Consider the following 17,765-nt stretch of genomic DNA (forward strand, 5'->3'; position numbering starts at 1 on the left):
CACTATGGAAATGATACAGTTGCGTCCATGTTCATTAACTTGCACGATATCAGTACATCACGCGCAAAAACTTACCACTCCCATCAGTGCTTTTATGGGAAATAAGTAAATCTGGCCCTATATCTCTAATGTCATTGATAGCTCAAACTCTAAATCTTAAATTTGCACATCTATATGCGACGAGTTACTCTATTGTTTTCCAAATGTAGCAGCCTACAGTAAGAATAATGATATTATTTGTGGAAGAATTATTTATTCCAGTCAATAATACATCAAACTATTTATTGAACATTGGTGTTTTTATAAAAGTGTTGTGTTTTTCCATGATTAAGGACACTACGTTTCATATTATTTGTGGTAAAATCACTGTCACAAACAGCCTTCAAAAATCTGCAAAATTAATGATTCTTCATGTTGGACCAGTTAGAATATATCTAGATTTACATTCATGGCCCTTTATACTAACAGAATATATTGTTACACTAAATATTATACTAATACTAATATAGTGTAATCTCTAAAAAATAAAGGTTCCAAAGGGGTTTTTCACAGCGATGCCATAGAAGAACCATTTTAGGTTTCTCAAAGGCCCTTTCAGTGACCAGTTCATAAAAGAACCGATTTTACTCACATCCACAATCAGGAAGTCCAGCCAGCACCAGTAATTGGTGAAGTATTTCTTAAAGCCGTACGCGATCCACTTCAGAAACATCTCCAGCACAAAGATGTAGCTGAACACCTTGTCCGCATATTCCAACATCACCTTCACCACCTTCCGCTGTTCTATGTAAATGTCTTCAAACGCCTGTCAGAAGAAGAATATCATTACACAATAAGAACAGGAAACTTGATTCTGATTAATCTAGCTACACATTTAATCACAATATGGACCAATTTAAACGTAACCTGTGTAACTTTTGGCGCTCTAGCAGTCGATGAACAAAACACGGTTTGGAAGATGGATTTTGCTTTGATGTAAACGGTAAACGAATGGTTAAAGTTCACCAATCAGCTTTGTTCCTCACCAGAGCTCCACTACTGAGGAGGATCATGAAGATGATGAAGGTCTCGAACCAGCTGTGCTCTACAATCTGATAGCACGTCTTCCTCAACCTCCACCACATCTGTCCCAAACCTCTGGTTGTGTTTATATTACAACACTTGCAGTGCTGCATACAGACTGGAGAGATACAGAGAGATTATTCTGATCAGGTCCTGTACCATGCATAGTGCCATGTTCACAGGAGAACAAATATTTTATATATATTTTATCTGCTTACACTCAGGGAAACACTCTTCTGGATCCATGACATCTTCTGCCATCTCAGAATATTCCTCCTCATCCTCCCCAGGCTTCCTCAGGTCCACGGTACTTCCTTCAGAGAGGCTGATGACTTCCTGTTGAACAAGGCAGCAAAGCTTGCACTGAGTTTTCATTAGAATTTTATCAACCATTACAGATACCATTCAAATCCACTGTCAGTTTTAATGTGTTTAAAAGAAGACTCTTCTGCTCACCAAGGCTGCATTTATTTGATCACAAATATAGTAACATTGTGAAACATTAGTACAGTTTAAAATACATTTTTCTCTATTGCAATATATTTTAAAATGTAATTTATTCCTGTGATCAAAGCTGAATTTTCAGCATCATTACTCCAGTCTTCAGTGTCACATGATCCTTCAGAAATCATTCTAAAAATGTTCTGCACATTTTACGGAGAACAGCTTCCAGAACCACAACGCAGGCTACACACAAAAGCTTCTTCTGAAATGGAACAGTTTCCACTTTATCAGGACAATCTGTTGTTGGATCACAACTTGCAAGTATGTCTTATTATTTTTAGTTGCATTTTCTATTAACAGTTCCAATTATGAGTTTTATGTTATTGCTACGCTCTCCTGCTAGCCAACGTTAGTGTTGATATAGTGTTGTTTACTATAGCTTTTGTAAGCTCTCGCTCTTGTAAGGCTGTTCACCACCTCTTAGGAAATTAACCATGTTTTTGTGATTGATTGCTTTTAGTTTTCCGACAAATTGATTAAAAATGATTAAAAATGACAAATGATTAAATGGTGGATAACATCACACCTATAATGTATAAGAAAAACATACCACTCTGAAACGTCCTGTGAAATCCGTGCATTGCAAAGTCCGTGCATGAAATCCTTTCTGGATGATCCTCTTGTTTGTTAACATTGTCAGGGTCTGAATCGGACTCGAATTGGTTACAAATTGCTGCTATCCTTTATATTTACACTAGAATAGAGCTCGCAGTTATGGCTCGCAGTTATGGATGAATTATCCCAGTTCGGAACATTTCCTGAACACATGCTAATCACAACACATTTCGTATTTCGGAAGGAGAGGCTTCATCGAAAACGACTTGTTCGGGACAGACTGGGGAGAAAGTTTTAATAATGTAAAATATGTGAAAAATAATGTGTTTTATCAACAATCAAGCATGGAAGCATTTTCTAGTACACCCCAAAAGCAAAATCAAGACTTCGTAAAAGGGCATAATAGGACCCCTTTAAAGTAACTTCAGGTTACTTTTGCTCTCGGGGTGGGGTCCCCCTACAGTTGGGAAACAGTATTGTCCTCTAGACCTCTGCTACTGTCGCCGTTTAGACATAGGCTTTCATTTGATTTTTTTTTTTTTTTTCAAGTCCGCATCGGTCGGGCACCCCTCCTCCTCCTTCAGCTCACGCCAGCGAGAAAATGCTGGCCCAATGTTGATCCTCGTTCTGCCTTTAACGCCAGGGGCGTCATGCAAGCCAAAATTCTGGCGGGGGGCACAATCTGAGACGTTGCAATTGTTTTCTGACGGGTGATATGGATCATGTTAGGAGGGGTCAGGGGGTTTCTCCCCCTGAAAAATTTCTAAATTCTGGCTGCTAAACATACCATTTCAATGCAGTTTGGGAGGGACAGAAATACCTTAACGGAGCTAGCAGCAACACTCCTCTATCTGATTCTGAGGACTAAGTTAAAGTATCTATTTTGTAAGTTTAAGTAAAAGACAGTTTGATGAAAGAACTGTAAGCTCAAATTCAAAAGCTTTTGAAGTCTACTTCATCAAAGCATGTTTACACACACACTTACTGTACACTTAGGCCTACTACACATGATTTTAAAAAACAGTACCATTGCAGTTTTTATGTTATGATTTTAAATTGGTATGTGACCTAAGAACGATCTTACATTAAAGGTAGCCTACATAAAGGTGCTGAGGTCTGACTTTGTGATGCTCTAAAATTAAGTTATTTTAATATTAATATGTGATGAAGGACTTTGAAAGAAGTTTCACAGATTTCAGTGCTGAATAAGGTTAACACTACCCCGTTTATTTGAAAATGGTTAATATTTGACAGAAATGTAAAAAAGTAATCAAATCAAATGCAATATGTATAGCGATCTGTATAACAACTATGCTGTAGGGATTTGGGGGGTAGTCCTACTATGATATTAGACTACATTAAAAGATAATGAATTTCAAACCTGAACCAAACATATTTTTTAATTCAAAGATCAAAGTCTGTCATTAGTCTTTAGTCTGCCAAAAAAAAAACCATTAAAATCATGAACTCATATGTCATTGTGAAAAAAAAATGTGTTACTGTTGTAACAGTGTGTAGGCTAAATCAGACCTTTCAGACTATAGCCTAACGGTAATAAGCCTTATGGCAAAATAATTATTACAACTAAATTGTCGGTCATTAAATAGGAAAACTAAATTATTTTGTAGATGATTTGCTTTGTGTAGGCCTAACCCGACATCAGACATTATAAGGCCCGGACGAAGTTTTTTTTTTGCACACAGTGACGCGACCAATCAATCACTCCTTTGATGCTGCGTTCACACCAGACGCGAATAGCGCGTCAAATTCGCGCCTACCGCGTCTAGTTATAGCCTACGCGTGAACACTTTGAATCCATTCGCGCGTCAAGAGCAAATGACTGACGAAGTTTAGACTGGCTGCCTGCACATTCACTGTCCTCGTTGCTGCGGCTGCTGCAATTGGAAGGGGCTGGCTGCAGGACGACTCAACTTCCACGGACAGTTTTTAATATTTTATATCAAGATTTTGCTTTAGTATAATTTTCGGGACAATTAAGGCCGGTTTCGGGATTCGGGACAACAGCTTAGATTTCGGGACTGTCCCGAATTTTTCGGGACTTCTGGTCACCCTAGGGAGGAAAAATCTGAGGGGGCACGTGCCCCCCCACTTTGAATGGGCATGACGCCACTGTTTAATGCAATCACTTTCTCTTTTTCTCTTTTTGCTTTGCTCCGATAAAACCTTTGCTTTCTTGTTTTTCTGTGCTGCTTCGGCCACGACTATAACATTTGGCTCGCACGTCCGATTTTAAGGAAGTGGGGGTGGTGGTGAAAGTGACGTATATGCCGTAAAGCAGTCGAATTTTGTAGTTCTCTTTGTTCGCCGGTTACTACCCGAAACCCGAAGTTTAAAAGTACGATTAAAAACGCTACAGACCCCGTCAGGCTATGGCAGACGTGTCATTCAACCTATTGTAAGTCGATGTACCATCACAAGAGACGTGGAAGTATATTATGAAGGTTGAAAAGTTACCTGGTGTTACTTTAAAACACAACTTTGTGGGGGTCTTTAGCATTATGTTCTGAGTGTTCCTGAGAAGTTTGGAAACCGATCCACCTAGTGCTACTTCACCCAACAAATTATGTCCAGTTCTTTTCAAGTTTGGCTCAGATTATCTTAAAACCATGCTGGACCTACTGATTGGATATATTACTGTATGTCTGTGTGCTTGAACGGACAGGGTAACTTATGAACCATCTCAGTTTTGAATTTCTACATTATATTCCCTCTGTCTGTTCATTCTTCGTCTAATGCTTAATGCGATGCATAATTATGCTACCATTTAATTACTTGGCCTCATATATACTGGTAGCCTGGGTAAACCCAAACAACTTCCGGCAAATTTAGATTTGCTCTGAAAGTTAGTCTGGCAAACTAGAGCTCATTCAAGCCCATTTCCAATCCGTCGAAATCGAGGCACCAATCAGAAATGTTGGGGCGGGCTTTACACGATGACAACAGCGCTGGGATTTTGAAGCAGATTTTGTAGCCTGCATTACAAAGATGGATGCCGCCGTCGAACATCACTCGTTCGAATCAGCTATCGCGTCTGTTTTAAGCGATTTGAACGTTTAATTTTTGTTAAAAACCGAGCAAAGAACACCACTCGGAGATGTTTCTCCGCCGCTCTGCATACGTCCTCTCCTTCATCGTTCTGATTGGGTTTAGGTCTATCCGCGACGTCCGTTGGTGACGCCCCTCTGGAAATGATTTGTCTATGACGCTTTGCCAGACCATAACTCAGTTACAACTGAGAATGGTCTGGTTTTAACCAGGCTAATATACTGGTATTATATCTGTCAATTCAGTGTATCTTTGCACATATAAGCCAGGAAATCAACGCTGATTGAAAAAATCTCTGGGTTTGGCATGGAAAACACAGACAGCTAATAGAACACATGCATCCCAAGATACATATGGCGCGATACTAGCATATGCATCTAATCCACGAGCGCACAAGTCAAGGTCAGTAACCTCCAGTATAATCTGAGATGGCAAGAGAGAGCTGTTCTAAAGCTGTCTGAATACACAGTCATTCTCCTTGTTTCTTTCTCTATGTAGGCAGTGGGCCTTCATAATACAATTTTGATGAGATTTTCCCTCCATGTAATGGCAACATATTTAAAATGATTTACAGAGATTACTGGTCCAAAGGTGCCAGCACAATCCAATAGTGCTGCTTACGTAATCCCACATTACGAGGCGAGCGAATGTGTGTGTGTACGTGTGTGTGTGAGAGAGAGAGGCTGGATTACTCTTAATTTTGTGTCTTAAGACGTCAAAAAGGTTTTGGAAGAAGTTTGCAACCAAACAATTCCAGGAAGTTCATCCTGAGATGCTTTTAATGCAATGAATGATTCAAAGACTCATTCATAAATAATTCACTTGTTTCATTACTGGATGAATTAGCTGTGTTCTTTTTTGTAACAATCTTTTGAATGAATGATTTAATGACAAATAAATTTTTTAACAGTTACTAACCGTGTAATCGATGCAATCGTTATTTGAAGCGCCATGTTATAATAAAGGTGATTTACTCTTTTTTTTTTATTCCTTCCGAAGCTAATGTTTATAAACGTTTATCCCAGTACTTCTGCGATAATAGGATTATTAATGATACCATGTGCCTGAAAAGAGTTTGTGAAGCTTTTTCATGATAACTGCTTTCTCTGGGTCAGCGGCAGCAGATTTGACTTGTCCAGTGTGATTTTGTCAAAGGTTTAGTAGACACAGGCGAATCCTTTGTCATTTAGGAATAAGATCACAATCTTTTAACTATGAAATTCATATATAGGCTAAATTTATACTAAAGCACAGTACAAGTTCAAGCTATTCAAACATCATTAATTCTGTCAAGAGAGTCTATACTTGTCCTAGATTTCTACAGATTTCCAAAATCTCTGCGTTTTGAAAAAAAAAAAAAAATATATATATATATATTTAGAATAATTCTGGCTCTGATTGGATGAGCCTCCTTGCTGAGGAGTGCGTGCTATAACCAAGGGGGTAATCCATCGACCGGAAGTTGAAGCCGGCCGGGTGCCGCCATCTTGTAGCAGAACTTCACTTGCGTTAGCATTTCCATTGACTCCCATTCATTTTGGCGTCACTTTGACAGCGAATAACTTTACATCTGAGGCGTTTAAAGACTCCATTTGTCCATTATTTATTTCTAAAGAAACACGACAATGTATAAAGGGCTCCATTACCTTCTATGTTACATCATGGCCCCGTAGAAACAGATTTAGTAAAAATAGGCTAACGATTGCGTCATAACCACTCGACTCTCTGTCGCGCTGTACAGAAATTACCGTACAGACAGGAGGAGAAGCTCGCAGGCAATCGGGGGGACGTCCCGTCAAGGGAGAAGCCCATAGATAATGAGTCCATAAAAGCAACGGAATACTTACTCCTGCTCACTCACGCCAAAGAACTCTTTGCTCAAGTTCCCCGTCTCTGCAAGATTAACGTTGGCCATTTTCACGCACAGCTACTAGAAGATTAACGTCTGTCAGACAGGTTGCTCACGTCATCAAGCTTAGTTTGAGTCGGTTTGAGTCTGCGCGTCAGGAACGGAAGTGCTCAAAAATCGCTAAAAATCGGCTTCAACTGTCTCAACTGAGTTCCAATGAGATGGCTCTGTCCACTTCTTATACTGTCTATGGCTATAACTACTTTACAAAGCAAGACAACAACAGAAGAATCAAATGGGAAAACTTGTTGCATAGACTTAAACTCTTTTGACGAAGAAATCACCACTCAGAACACCTCTGTCAACACAAAGCACCCACAACACGGGTTCCTTCAGAAAATGTAAACATCTAGTTAATACTAATTTATTTCTTGAGCAAATATTGCTGTGTTTTATCATATGTCTTATTGCCATTGTCAAAGTTCGTATCATACTTACAGTGCCCCTGTTATACTATTTTAAAGGCTCTTAATTTTGTTTTGGAGTCTCCTACAATAGGTTTATGCATTCAAGGTCAAAAACACTTTCTCTTAATATACATTGCAGCATCAGCCTTTTTCTCACAGTGTCTGTAACGGAATAATCAAGGATTCATTCTCTCTAAACCCCTCCTATCTGAGAGCCTACTCTGCTCTGATTGGTCAGATGGCATAGTCTGTTGTGTTTGGTCAGCTGCTTAGCACGTATTTTTAAACATGGTGACAACACAAACCAAACTCTTCCAGTCTACAGTGTTTGAGGGCGGGTCAAAGTAGACGTGATTCACGGGCAGCCAATGAAGACCATAGGCTGACTTTATGCAAATTGTTTACAAACCTATGTCCATGCAGGAAGTAAGACTGGAATTACCGACGACTCGTTTCAGCTGTTCAAAATCTGTTCATTCTTTTGGGAGACAATAACTCCACTTATCCTGCACTTTGATCTGTAAAACTTTGCAGATCTTTTACATTCACAAACAGCTATATATTACACACTATATGAAAGGTAAAATCTGAAAAAGCATAACAGGGGCATTTAAACAACAGATCTTTAAAGGCCTTGTTCCAAATGGCATCTTGTGGTCTCATAGACTTTGCTTGCAAGTATCAATAAAGTCCTCAAGCAATCTTTCCAGCCAGTGTTGTGAAACTTACAATTCTAATAAGTCACAAAAAGATGTGTCAGCAGGACAATAATGCCACATAATCTTGATACACCATATTAGAACAGATTGAGATTTGAGAGGTACAGCAAATACCTAGAGTAAATAACGACTAAATTTCAGTTCCTAACAAAGCTGTCGTCTGAAATATAACACTGTTGAATGGACTATACTTTTGGTGGTACTTTTTTGGTCCACCATTCCACCATTTTATATACACATTCCTGTGCTCCTCTCCGGAGCCCGTTTCTCTTATATAATAAATAATGTATGGCATGCCTGGTGGGTTCACCTTGTCTGCTTTGCAGCTTATCAGCTTATGAATCTGGATGCCCCCCCACCTATACGGCCACTGGCTCGCTTCCTCACACGTGTTATATCATATCATCTCTCTGACCTCTGACACCACTCACTCGTTTGAGCTCCCAGCCACTCACAATAGGGATAGACAAATGAACTATTATATGCAGTATATGGAGGATTTATGGTTATATATCTAACTGGTCCGGATGCCATTAATGCATTTGGTTTTCTTAGAAATCCAGACATTTGAATTTAAACAGTGTAAAAGCAAGTTAGATGGCATCAGCATGCGAAATAACTTGCTTGTCCATTGTTAAGTCCACATTTGTGATACCAATTAAAACATTTTGGTGTAATTTCTTAAAAGTTCAGATGTATAAGCTACTAATTAGGGATCATAATCCAAATAATGGTTTTGAATTTCAGTTCCATTTCACAGAACTAAAATGGAAATGATTCCGGTTTCATAATAAACAATTCCATTAACAATTTAAGGATGCAAAAATAGTTGGTCCCAAAAAACAAAGACTTTTGTCAAGTATTTTTTTAATTATTTAAATGATTAATTAATAGGCTACTCATTAATTATAAAGAAAACTTTAAGTTAGATCCAGGGTTATTAAAGATAACCAAAACTAAAATTTAAATATCATCTAAAAATAAAGCCTCCATTTCTCATTTTAGATAACTCAAACTGAATAGTAAAAAAACTATATTAAGCATATTTAAAAAATAAAACTACAAAAAATTACAAAATACACAAAATTACTTCAACTTTTGTATCTCAATAATACAAAAATAACACTGAGCGGATCAGAAAACGAATTAACCAACCAAGAGTGTTTTGCCGAATCCATTAAAAAGATCCGACTCTTATGAATCATTTGCTCGTGAATCAGATTACACAACCTCAAGAACCTAATGAACCAAATTAAACCCAACACTAATACTAATAAATCACCTCTCATAACCTCTCACCGGTTTCTGCTCTTCATCCTCTGATGACACTGTGTCTTCATCATCCTCCTCCTCCTCAGGAAATTCCACGTCTGATTCTCCTGGTGCGATGGGCACACAGATGGTGAGGTTGGGATTGGTCATGTAACTGTCCTGTCCTTCTGGAATAACGCACTTCTCTTCATACCGCCCTAAACTTCCCAAACCGCCGTTGCACTCAGCATGGTTCTCCTTCAGGGGCGCCGGCACCTCCTTGGCCTTCTGTCTGTGCCCTGCCAGGTTCCCGTTGCAGAGGTCTTTGATGGCGTTCAGCAGCCAAGAGAAACCACAGTGGATTCGAGCGATTGCTATCTGGAGGTTGTTCATTTCTCCGTCCTCATCGGGCGCAGACAGGTTATCAGAGCTGAAGGAGCTCAACAACAGGGCCAGAAACAGATTCAACACCTAAGAGGGAAACAAAGAATGCAGATCTGTAAGCAAATTTGATTTCTGGGATTGTTTTGGGATGGACTTTAGCCAAATGAGATTGTGGACCCAACACTATTTTAGAGTGAGATAATTATATTTTCTGATGTTGCAGCTGTGCATTTACTGAAATAGTAAATCTTGATATCCGACTAGGATATTGTGAGCACAGTTGTTGATCTAAATACCTTCAGTTACATAAACTGTTTCCATGGCAGTCCTCCTGTGCCAAGCTCTTGTTCTATTGCAGGAATGCCAACCGCTTACAAAAATGCCCCATGTTCATAACAGGCTTTTTTCCTGCAGTCTGGTCTATTATAAGAGCCACTTTATGGGATGTCATGGAAACCTGATTAGTTGCATTCTGACCTTTAATCAGACAGCAAAGATAATCCCAAACTGACTTCTCAATCCCAGACAAATCTCACTGGATTGTGTCACAGAGGGTTTGAGGAGGAGTCTTGAATATTTTTTATAGCTCGAAAAGCCACAGTTTCACAGAAAAATGTATAGCTCAAGGTTTTAGACAGACATGTCAAAACAACAAATTTTCATAACCAGTCTGGTGTAGTCTGTTAAACATTTGTAAAAGTAGATACCTTTTATAATCAGTGAAGATATCTGGAATGATAACATCATAATTATAATTAATATCTAAAAAATAATATAGCCTATACAGTATAACCTATATTGTGTAATATACTTTTTTTTTTTTTTTAAGTATGTTACTGAGGTAATCGAACTTGATTGGTCCGTGTTTGTAAGTAAGCTTCGATTCTTTAAACCGCTGTTATGGACTCGTGGTGTAGACACACGGACACTTACAACAATAGGTTAGAAAAACATTTACCATTTAACCCATACAAAACTCTTTAGGTCCTCCGAAAATGGCTTCATGCTCATCTCTGAGGCGGAATGACGCGCTTCAATGTCACACTCGTGAGGGCTTAGCGCTAAACTTAGTTCGTTAGCCTAGAGCTAAAATCCTTCTCACACAAACCACAATTAATCGACTTCACATCAGTTGGTTGGACAACTAGTCAATCACCCTGACCCAACTCTAGTGTGGAACGACATGAGGGTGAGTAAATGATGACATAATTATAATTTCTGGGTGAACTCGAATTCGTTTACCATGAAATCAAAATGGACTACTCTTTTTAAATGGGATATTGCTGTATTTATTATAAATGATTTACCCGTGCACATTTAAAAAACTCAAATTAACGTGCCCTTGTAATCTTTAATCAAAATAACTCCCACGCAATGTTCCCTCTAAGCTGCGCGCGTGCGCGGCCGCGCACTTCTGAAGCGGCGGTGCGCAGAAAAGAATAAAATGCCACGCAGAGGACTGACGCGAAATGTGTGGGGAAATCCATTTGATTGTAGTTTAAGTAAGAAATAATTGCAGTGCTCTGGTCAACCGCTATAGAGTGAAAACGTCCCGGGTTACGTATGTAACCAGGGCTTGACATTAACTTTTTTGCTCACTAGCCAATGTGGCTAGTGGTTTTCCAAAGTTACTAGCCACACAGCATTTTTACTAGCCACATTTTTGTTGTTGTGAAATTACCTGATTAAAGTTGACTATGGCGTGCTAAAATTTACTTGAACTAGATTTACAACCCTTTTAAATGTAAAACCACTGTACACACGCAAATCAAGACTAGGTATAACAATACAGGTCATTATCATTAGCTCTGATAAGGTTGTGTGTAAAGCTCCTTTAAAGCTCCTATAAAACCATGTATTAAGATGAAGACATAGCTTCTTGCATAATAAAAGTGGTGCATGGATGTAGAAGATTAATAAAAAATATAAAAAAATAAACTGAAAAAACCTTTAGCATTAGAAACACTGTCTGTTTAAATATCAGAATCAGAATTACTTTATTGAGCCCCGATGGGAAATTCTTTGTTACAAGTTGCGTTTTCTGTGTCTTTGCACAGCAGAAACGTGTCTGACTGGTGTCTGCTGGTAACGTACATGGAGGGCTATCTCGGGATTCGGGCGTTGCAGCATAGACGGCAAAATAGGCTATAAGAATATTTCGTTCTGTATTGACAGGTGCAATATTTGATTTTTTTTTTAAATTATATCTGCATTTGCCAAAACCTATGGACTTTCAAACATAAAAATGCCATTTATTAATATGTGTTCGTGTCAACATGACATATTTTCCTATTCTATTTAGCCTGGAAACGCTTCCAACAGGCTTGCGTGTCGCATGGGAAATAGGCGTCGGTTTTTTTTCTAGCATGCACGCGTTTTCGGCGCGGCTCGAGACGCGCGTCACGCAGGCAGTGTGCAAGTTCTAACCTGTTAACATGGGAGCCGAAATAAAAACGGACACACCACGCAGCGGAGACGCGCACGCCACGCAGCCAGTGCGCTTCAGATGCCTTTTGAAAAGACTACAATTATTCAACCCGCCAAAGTGGCTAGTTGAAGTGACTGTGTTACCCGCCACGAGCAAAATCCACCCGCATTTGGCGGGTTGGCGGGTGTTAATGTCAAGCCCTGTATGTAACCCTAGTTCCCCGAAGGGACGGACGCTGCGTGTAATCGCAGTGGGAACGCCCCCCAGCGTAGCGCGTCTGAAGCATGAATGAAATCAGTCAATGGAGCGTCACAGCGAGTGACGTCACCGACCAGGAAGCTATAAATATCCCCTGAATACACAAGCCACCAGCTTCTAATGTTACTGAAGCAAGCGATCCAAGGGGATGCCGGGAGTATGGCAGGACACGCAGCGTCCGTCCCTTCGGGGAACTAGGGTTACATACGTAACCCGGGACGTTCCCCTTCAGGGACTACCGCTGCGTGTAATCGCAGTGGGAACGCAATACCCACATCCCCATACGACCAAATCCCCGTCGTGTGTCATAAGGAGACACAAGCCGACGAGAGAACTTGAGCCCCAGGAGTGGAGCTAAGGTCAAGGGAATAAAATCTGACGAAAGTGTGCGGTGAGGACCAGCCTGCCGCATCACAAACGTCCTGAAGAGAAGCTCCTGAAAGAAGAGCTGTAGAAGCAGCCATACTCCGGGTGGAATGAGCCCTTACAGCCAAAGGTGAAGGCTGATGGGCCGAACCGTAAGCAAGCGAGATGGCCTCGACCACCCACTTGCTCATCCTTTGCTTAGATGCTGGACACCCCTTCTTAGGTGACCCAAAACAGACAAACAATTGTTCTGATTTCCTCCACAGGGCAGCTCTGTGGACATACGCATCTAAAGCCCTAACGGGACACAGCAAATTCATTTTCTCCTGGTCTGACGTCAAAAAAGGCGGAGGACAGAAAGCCTGCAGTACTATAGGTCTAACCGAAGTGGTTGGTACCTTAGGAACATACCCTGGTCTCGGACAGAGAAAAGCTTTTACCATACCAGGAGCAAATTCCAGGCACGAGGGAGCCACCGAAAGTGCTTTAATATCTCCAATTCTTTTTAGAGACGAGATAGCAAGAAGAAGGATAGTCTTTAGTGTAAGGAACTTTTCCGAAACTTCCTCGATGGGCTCGAAAGGAGCTAGGGAGAGACCTTCCAAGACGATGGCCAGATCCCAAGCTGGTACCCTCGTGCGAACTGCAGGCCTCAGCCTCAAGGCGCCACGAAGGAAGCGAGATATAAGTGGGTGTCTCCCGAGAGAACCTCCGCTCGAAGGGTTGTGGTAAGCAGCTAAGGCCGCCACGTACACCTTCAGTGTGGAGTGGGATAACCCTGTGGAGAGACGGTCCTGCAGGAAATCCAGCACTGTACCAACCGGGCAGTTAACTGGGTCCTGCTGGCGCTCTCCACACCAAGAGGTGAAAAGTTTCCACCTCGCGGCATATAACTTCCTTGTGGCGGGAGCTCTGGATTGGAGGATGGTCTCAACGACCTCAGTCGAGAGACCAGAATCTATGAGCTGGGCCCCCTCAGAGGCCAAGCCCACAGCCTCCATAGTTCTGGGCGGCGGTGAAAGATCGACCCACTCGCCTGAGAGAGTAGATCTCTCCTGATCGGTATCTCTAGGGGAGAGCCGTCGAGGAGAGACACTAGGTCCGCAAACCATACTCGGGCCGGCCAGAACGGGGCTATTAGCAGAAGACTGAGCCCGTCCCGGCGAACCCTCTCCAGAACTCCCGGGAGCAGAGCGATCGGGGGAAAAGCATACAGACGTGACCTCGGCCACGGATGTACCATCGCATCCAACCCCAGTGGGGCTGGCAGGCTGAGAGAGAACCACAGTGGACAATGTGATGTCTCTCTGGAAGCAAATAGGTCTACCTCGGCACGACCGAAATGTTCCCATAGGAGCTCCACCACCTCGGGGTGAATACTCCATTCCCCGGGCCTCGGCCCCTGCCTTGACAGGATGTCTGTCCCCTGATTTAAGTACCCTGGGAGATAAATAGCTCTCAAAGAAAGAATTCTCCCCTGGGACCATAGGAGAATCTGACGTGCCAGTTTGTAAAGTGGGCGAGAACGCAGACCCCCCTGATGGTTGATATAAGAGACCACCGATGTGTTGTCTGTTCGAACAAGAACATGGTGGCCCCTTAGGTCTGGGAGGAAGTGTTTCAGAGCCTGAAACACTGCCAACATCTCTAGACAATTTATGTGCCATAGACGGTGATGGTCCTCCCACAGACCCCGAGCTGGGCGACCACTCATGATCGCCCCCCACCCCGTGAGAGAGGCATCTGTCGTTAGCATAACGCGACGACAAGGAGCCCCCAACACCGGGCCTTGGGACAGAAACCGAGGATCTTTCCACATAACCAGGGCGCGAAGACATCGTCGCGAACTCATGATCATGCGAAACGGATTTCCCCTCGGGGAGAATCCCCTGGTTCTGAGCCACCACTGTAACGGTCTCATGTGCAGGAGGCCAAAAGGTATCACGTTGGACGCAGCTGCCATGAGACCTAACAGTCTCTGGAACTGTTTTACAGTGGACGACTGGCCTAGCTTGACCTGATCTACTGCGGCGAGAATCGAAGCAACACGAGCAGGTGACAACTGTGCCTGCATCGTCGTCGAATCCCACACTACACCGAGAAAAGTGGTTCTCTGTAATGGAGAAAGAACACTCTTCTTGGCGTTGAGCCTCAACCCCAACCTCTTGATGTGAGCAAGAACGACATCGCGGTGCCGAACCGCCTGCTGTTCTGATTGAGCTAGAATTAACCAATCGTCTATATAGTTCAGAATACGAATGCCCTGCAGCCTCAGCGGGGCTATAGCTGCATCCATACACTTCGTGAACGTGCGGGGTGACAGTGCTAGGCCAAACGGAAGAACCCGATATTGGTACGCTTCGCCCCCGAAAGCGAACCTCAGGAACTTCCTGTGTTGAGGGAGGATGGATACATGGAAGTAAGCGTCCTTTAGGTCTATCGTGACAAACCAGTCCTCGGATCTGATTTGTGACACGATCTGTTTGAGAGTGAGCATCTTGAATTTGAGCTTCCCTACAGTGCGATTTAAGAGACGCAGATCTAGAATGGGACGCAGCCCTCCATCTTTTTTCGGAACGATGAAGTACCAGCTGTAGTATCCTAACTCCCTGCTGGGCGGAGGAACCCGTTCTATAGCCCCTTTTTGCAGCAGAGTTTTTACCTCCTGATCTAATACCAGAGCCTGCTCGGGGCCCACCACCGTGGGCAGAACCCCTCTGAACCGAGGTGGACGTGTTCTGAACTGAATAGCGTACCCGTTCTTTATAATATTCAGGACCCACTGAGAAACATTGGGAAGCATTTCCCATTCCGCCAGGAACTCTACTAAGGGAACCAGCCTCTCGAGGCTGGCCTCTGGATGAACATCCCGAGTGACAGACACAGCGCCCTGTAACATACTGGCAGGAAACAGCTGGTCTGAGCACTCCACAACCCTCCTCGGAGGGGGCGAGCGTCCCTCGGGAAATCGCTCGCCGAGTCTCTCTACGCCCTGTATAGGCAGGGTTAGTAGAACAGACCCCTGAGGGCATCGAGAAAGACAGGGCGCCGTGTCTTTGAGCAGCGAACTCAAGTCTTTCCCGATGGGGACCACCCTCAGAGTCCTGACGTTCAGCCCGTCAGGACTTTTTCGACGCGGCCTTCCTGGCGACAATGACTGTCCTCAGATCAGTCCTGCCCCGAGAAGGTCGCGCCGGAGAGCGTCCCGCCTCGTCCCTCCAGTTTGTCTGCGGGGGGGGGGGGGGGGGGGGGGGGGGGCACGAGACGCGACACTCCGCTTCTGCTGTGCTCTTTTAGAAGATGAACTCGACGGCTGGGACTGCCCTCGCTCAGCAGCCCCAGTGACGCGCACTTTGAGAGGGATAAACTTATGAAAAGCAGCCGCCTGTTTTTTCTCTTCCTGGAACCTCTCAGTGACAGAGTGAAGAGCGTCACCGAAGAGGCCCGCAGGCGAAACGGGAGCATTTAATAGGAGAGATTTATCTTTTTCTTTCATAGAGGTTTGACTCAACCATAAATGCCTTTCTGTGCCCACCATGGCTGCCATAGACCGGCCAACAGATTTAGCTGTCTCCCTGGTGGCCCGGAGAGTGAGATCAGCAGTCTGCCTGAGCTCATTAATCATATCTGCCGAAATTTCTCCCCCCTCACACACATCTTTGAGCAGGTCAGCCTGATAAGCCTGCATAATGGCCATTGTATGCAAACATGCAGCCGCCTGCCCAGCCGCCGAGTAAGCCTTCCCCACCAGCACAGAAGTATTTTTTAGTGGTCTAGAAGGAAGAGCCGGTGCTTTAGGCGAAGATGCCGAGGCAGGAGAGAGATAGCTCGCGAGCGTCTCCTCCGCCTTCGGCATCGTCACATATCCAGCAGACTTTGCACCAAAAATATTACCATAAGCATTGGATTGATTAGTATATATTCTGCTCGAAACCGGTCTAACCCAGGTCTTTGAAACCTCAGCATGAAGATCTGGGAAGAACGTTAAGCACCGGCGAGAAGGCTGAGGACGTGCAGAGAGAAATCTATCATCTAGTTTGCTTTTATTTCTAGATTCCTGTCTATCAGTTGGCCATTCAATACTGAGTTTTTCAACAGCCCGAGATAACACATCCATCAAACCTTCTTCAGCAGTATAATGAAGTGAGCTAGTTTCCTCTGATGCCAAACTTTCGACATCCAGATCCTCAGAACTGGATAATCTAAGTTCCACATCATCATGTGCCTCCACCCGGGCGGAAGTAACCGCCGCAGCGCGTGCTTCCAGAGCCGGGTGAGAGGCACTGGATCCCGCCGGAGAAAGCTGAGATAGGGCGGGGCCCGTCTCAGCGTCGCCAGTGAGATCCATCTGCGAACCCCAAGTCAAGCGCCGCCGCTCTGCCTCAACAGAAGCGGGACCCGAGCCCTGGGGAGCTCGCAACAAACCACTCTCCTCAAAGAGCGATCGCCGCGAGCGCAGAGTTCTCAAAGGAAAGCGCTCGCAATGCTCACAATCGACTCCCTCGAGAGCCGACTGGGCATGCTGAACTCCCAAACAAGCTACACATAACTCGTGAGAATCCCCACCCGTGATGTAACGTGTACAGGGGGGAACACACTTTCTATACTGCTCGCTCATTTTGTTTTTTTTATATATATATATATATAGTGAAAAACTCCTGACAAAATCAGACAAACACAATCGAAAGATATCAGACACACACAGAAGCTGGTGGCTTGTGTATTCAGGGGATATTTATAGCTTCCTGGTCGGTGACGTCACTCGCTGTGACGCTCCATTGACTGATTTCATTCATGCTTCAGACGCGCTATGCTGGGGGGCGTTCCCACTGCGATTACACGCAGCGGTAGTCCCT

General features: G+C 43.4%; 1 protein-coding gene across 1 annotated transcript in view; it reads right to left on the reverse strand.

Annotated features, from left to right (window-relative positions):
- scn12aa (sodium channel, voltage gated, type XII, alpha a) overlaps positions 1-17,765 on the reverse strand; it is an 83,470-nt gene that overhangs the window by 13,101 nt on the left and 52,604 nt on the right. The window contains exons 17-20 of the mRNA XM_056271591.1: positions 9,522-9,944; positions 1,281-1,398; positions 1,026-1,180; positions 632-805 (exon numbers count right to left, since the gene is read on the reverse strand). Coding sequence (XP_056127566.1) covers positions 632-805; positions 1,026-1,180; positions 1,281-1,398; positions 9,522-9,944 — 870 coding nt within the window. The remainder of the gene's footprint in view (positions 1-631; positions 806-1,025; positions 1,181-1,280; positions 1,399-9,521; positions 9,945-17,765) is intronic.

This window comes from Rhinichthys klamathensis, unplaced genomic scaffold, assembly GCF_029890125.1.
Source record: "Rhinichthys klamathensis goyatoka isolate OS25496 unplaced genomic scaffold, OSU_Roscu_1.1 h1tg000323l_1, whole genome shotgun sequence".
Classification (NCBI taxonomy): Eukaryota; Metazoa; Chordata; class Actinopteri; order Cypriniformes; family Leuciscidae; genus Rhinichthys; species Rhinichthys klamathensis.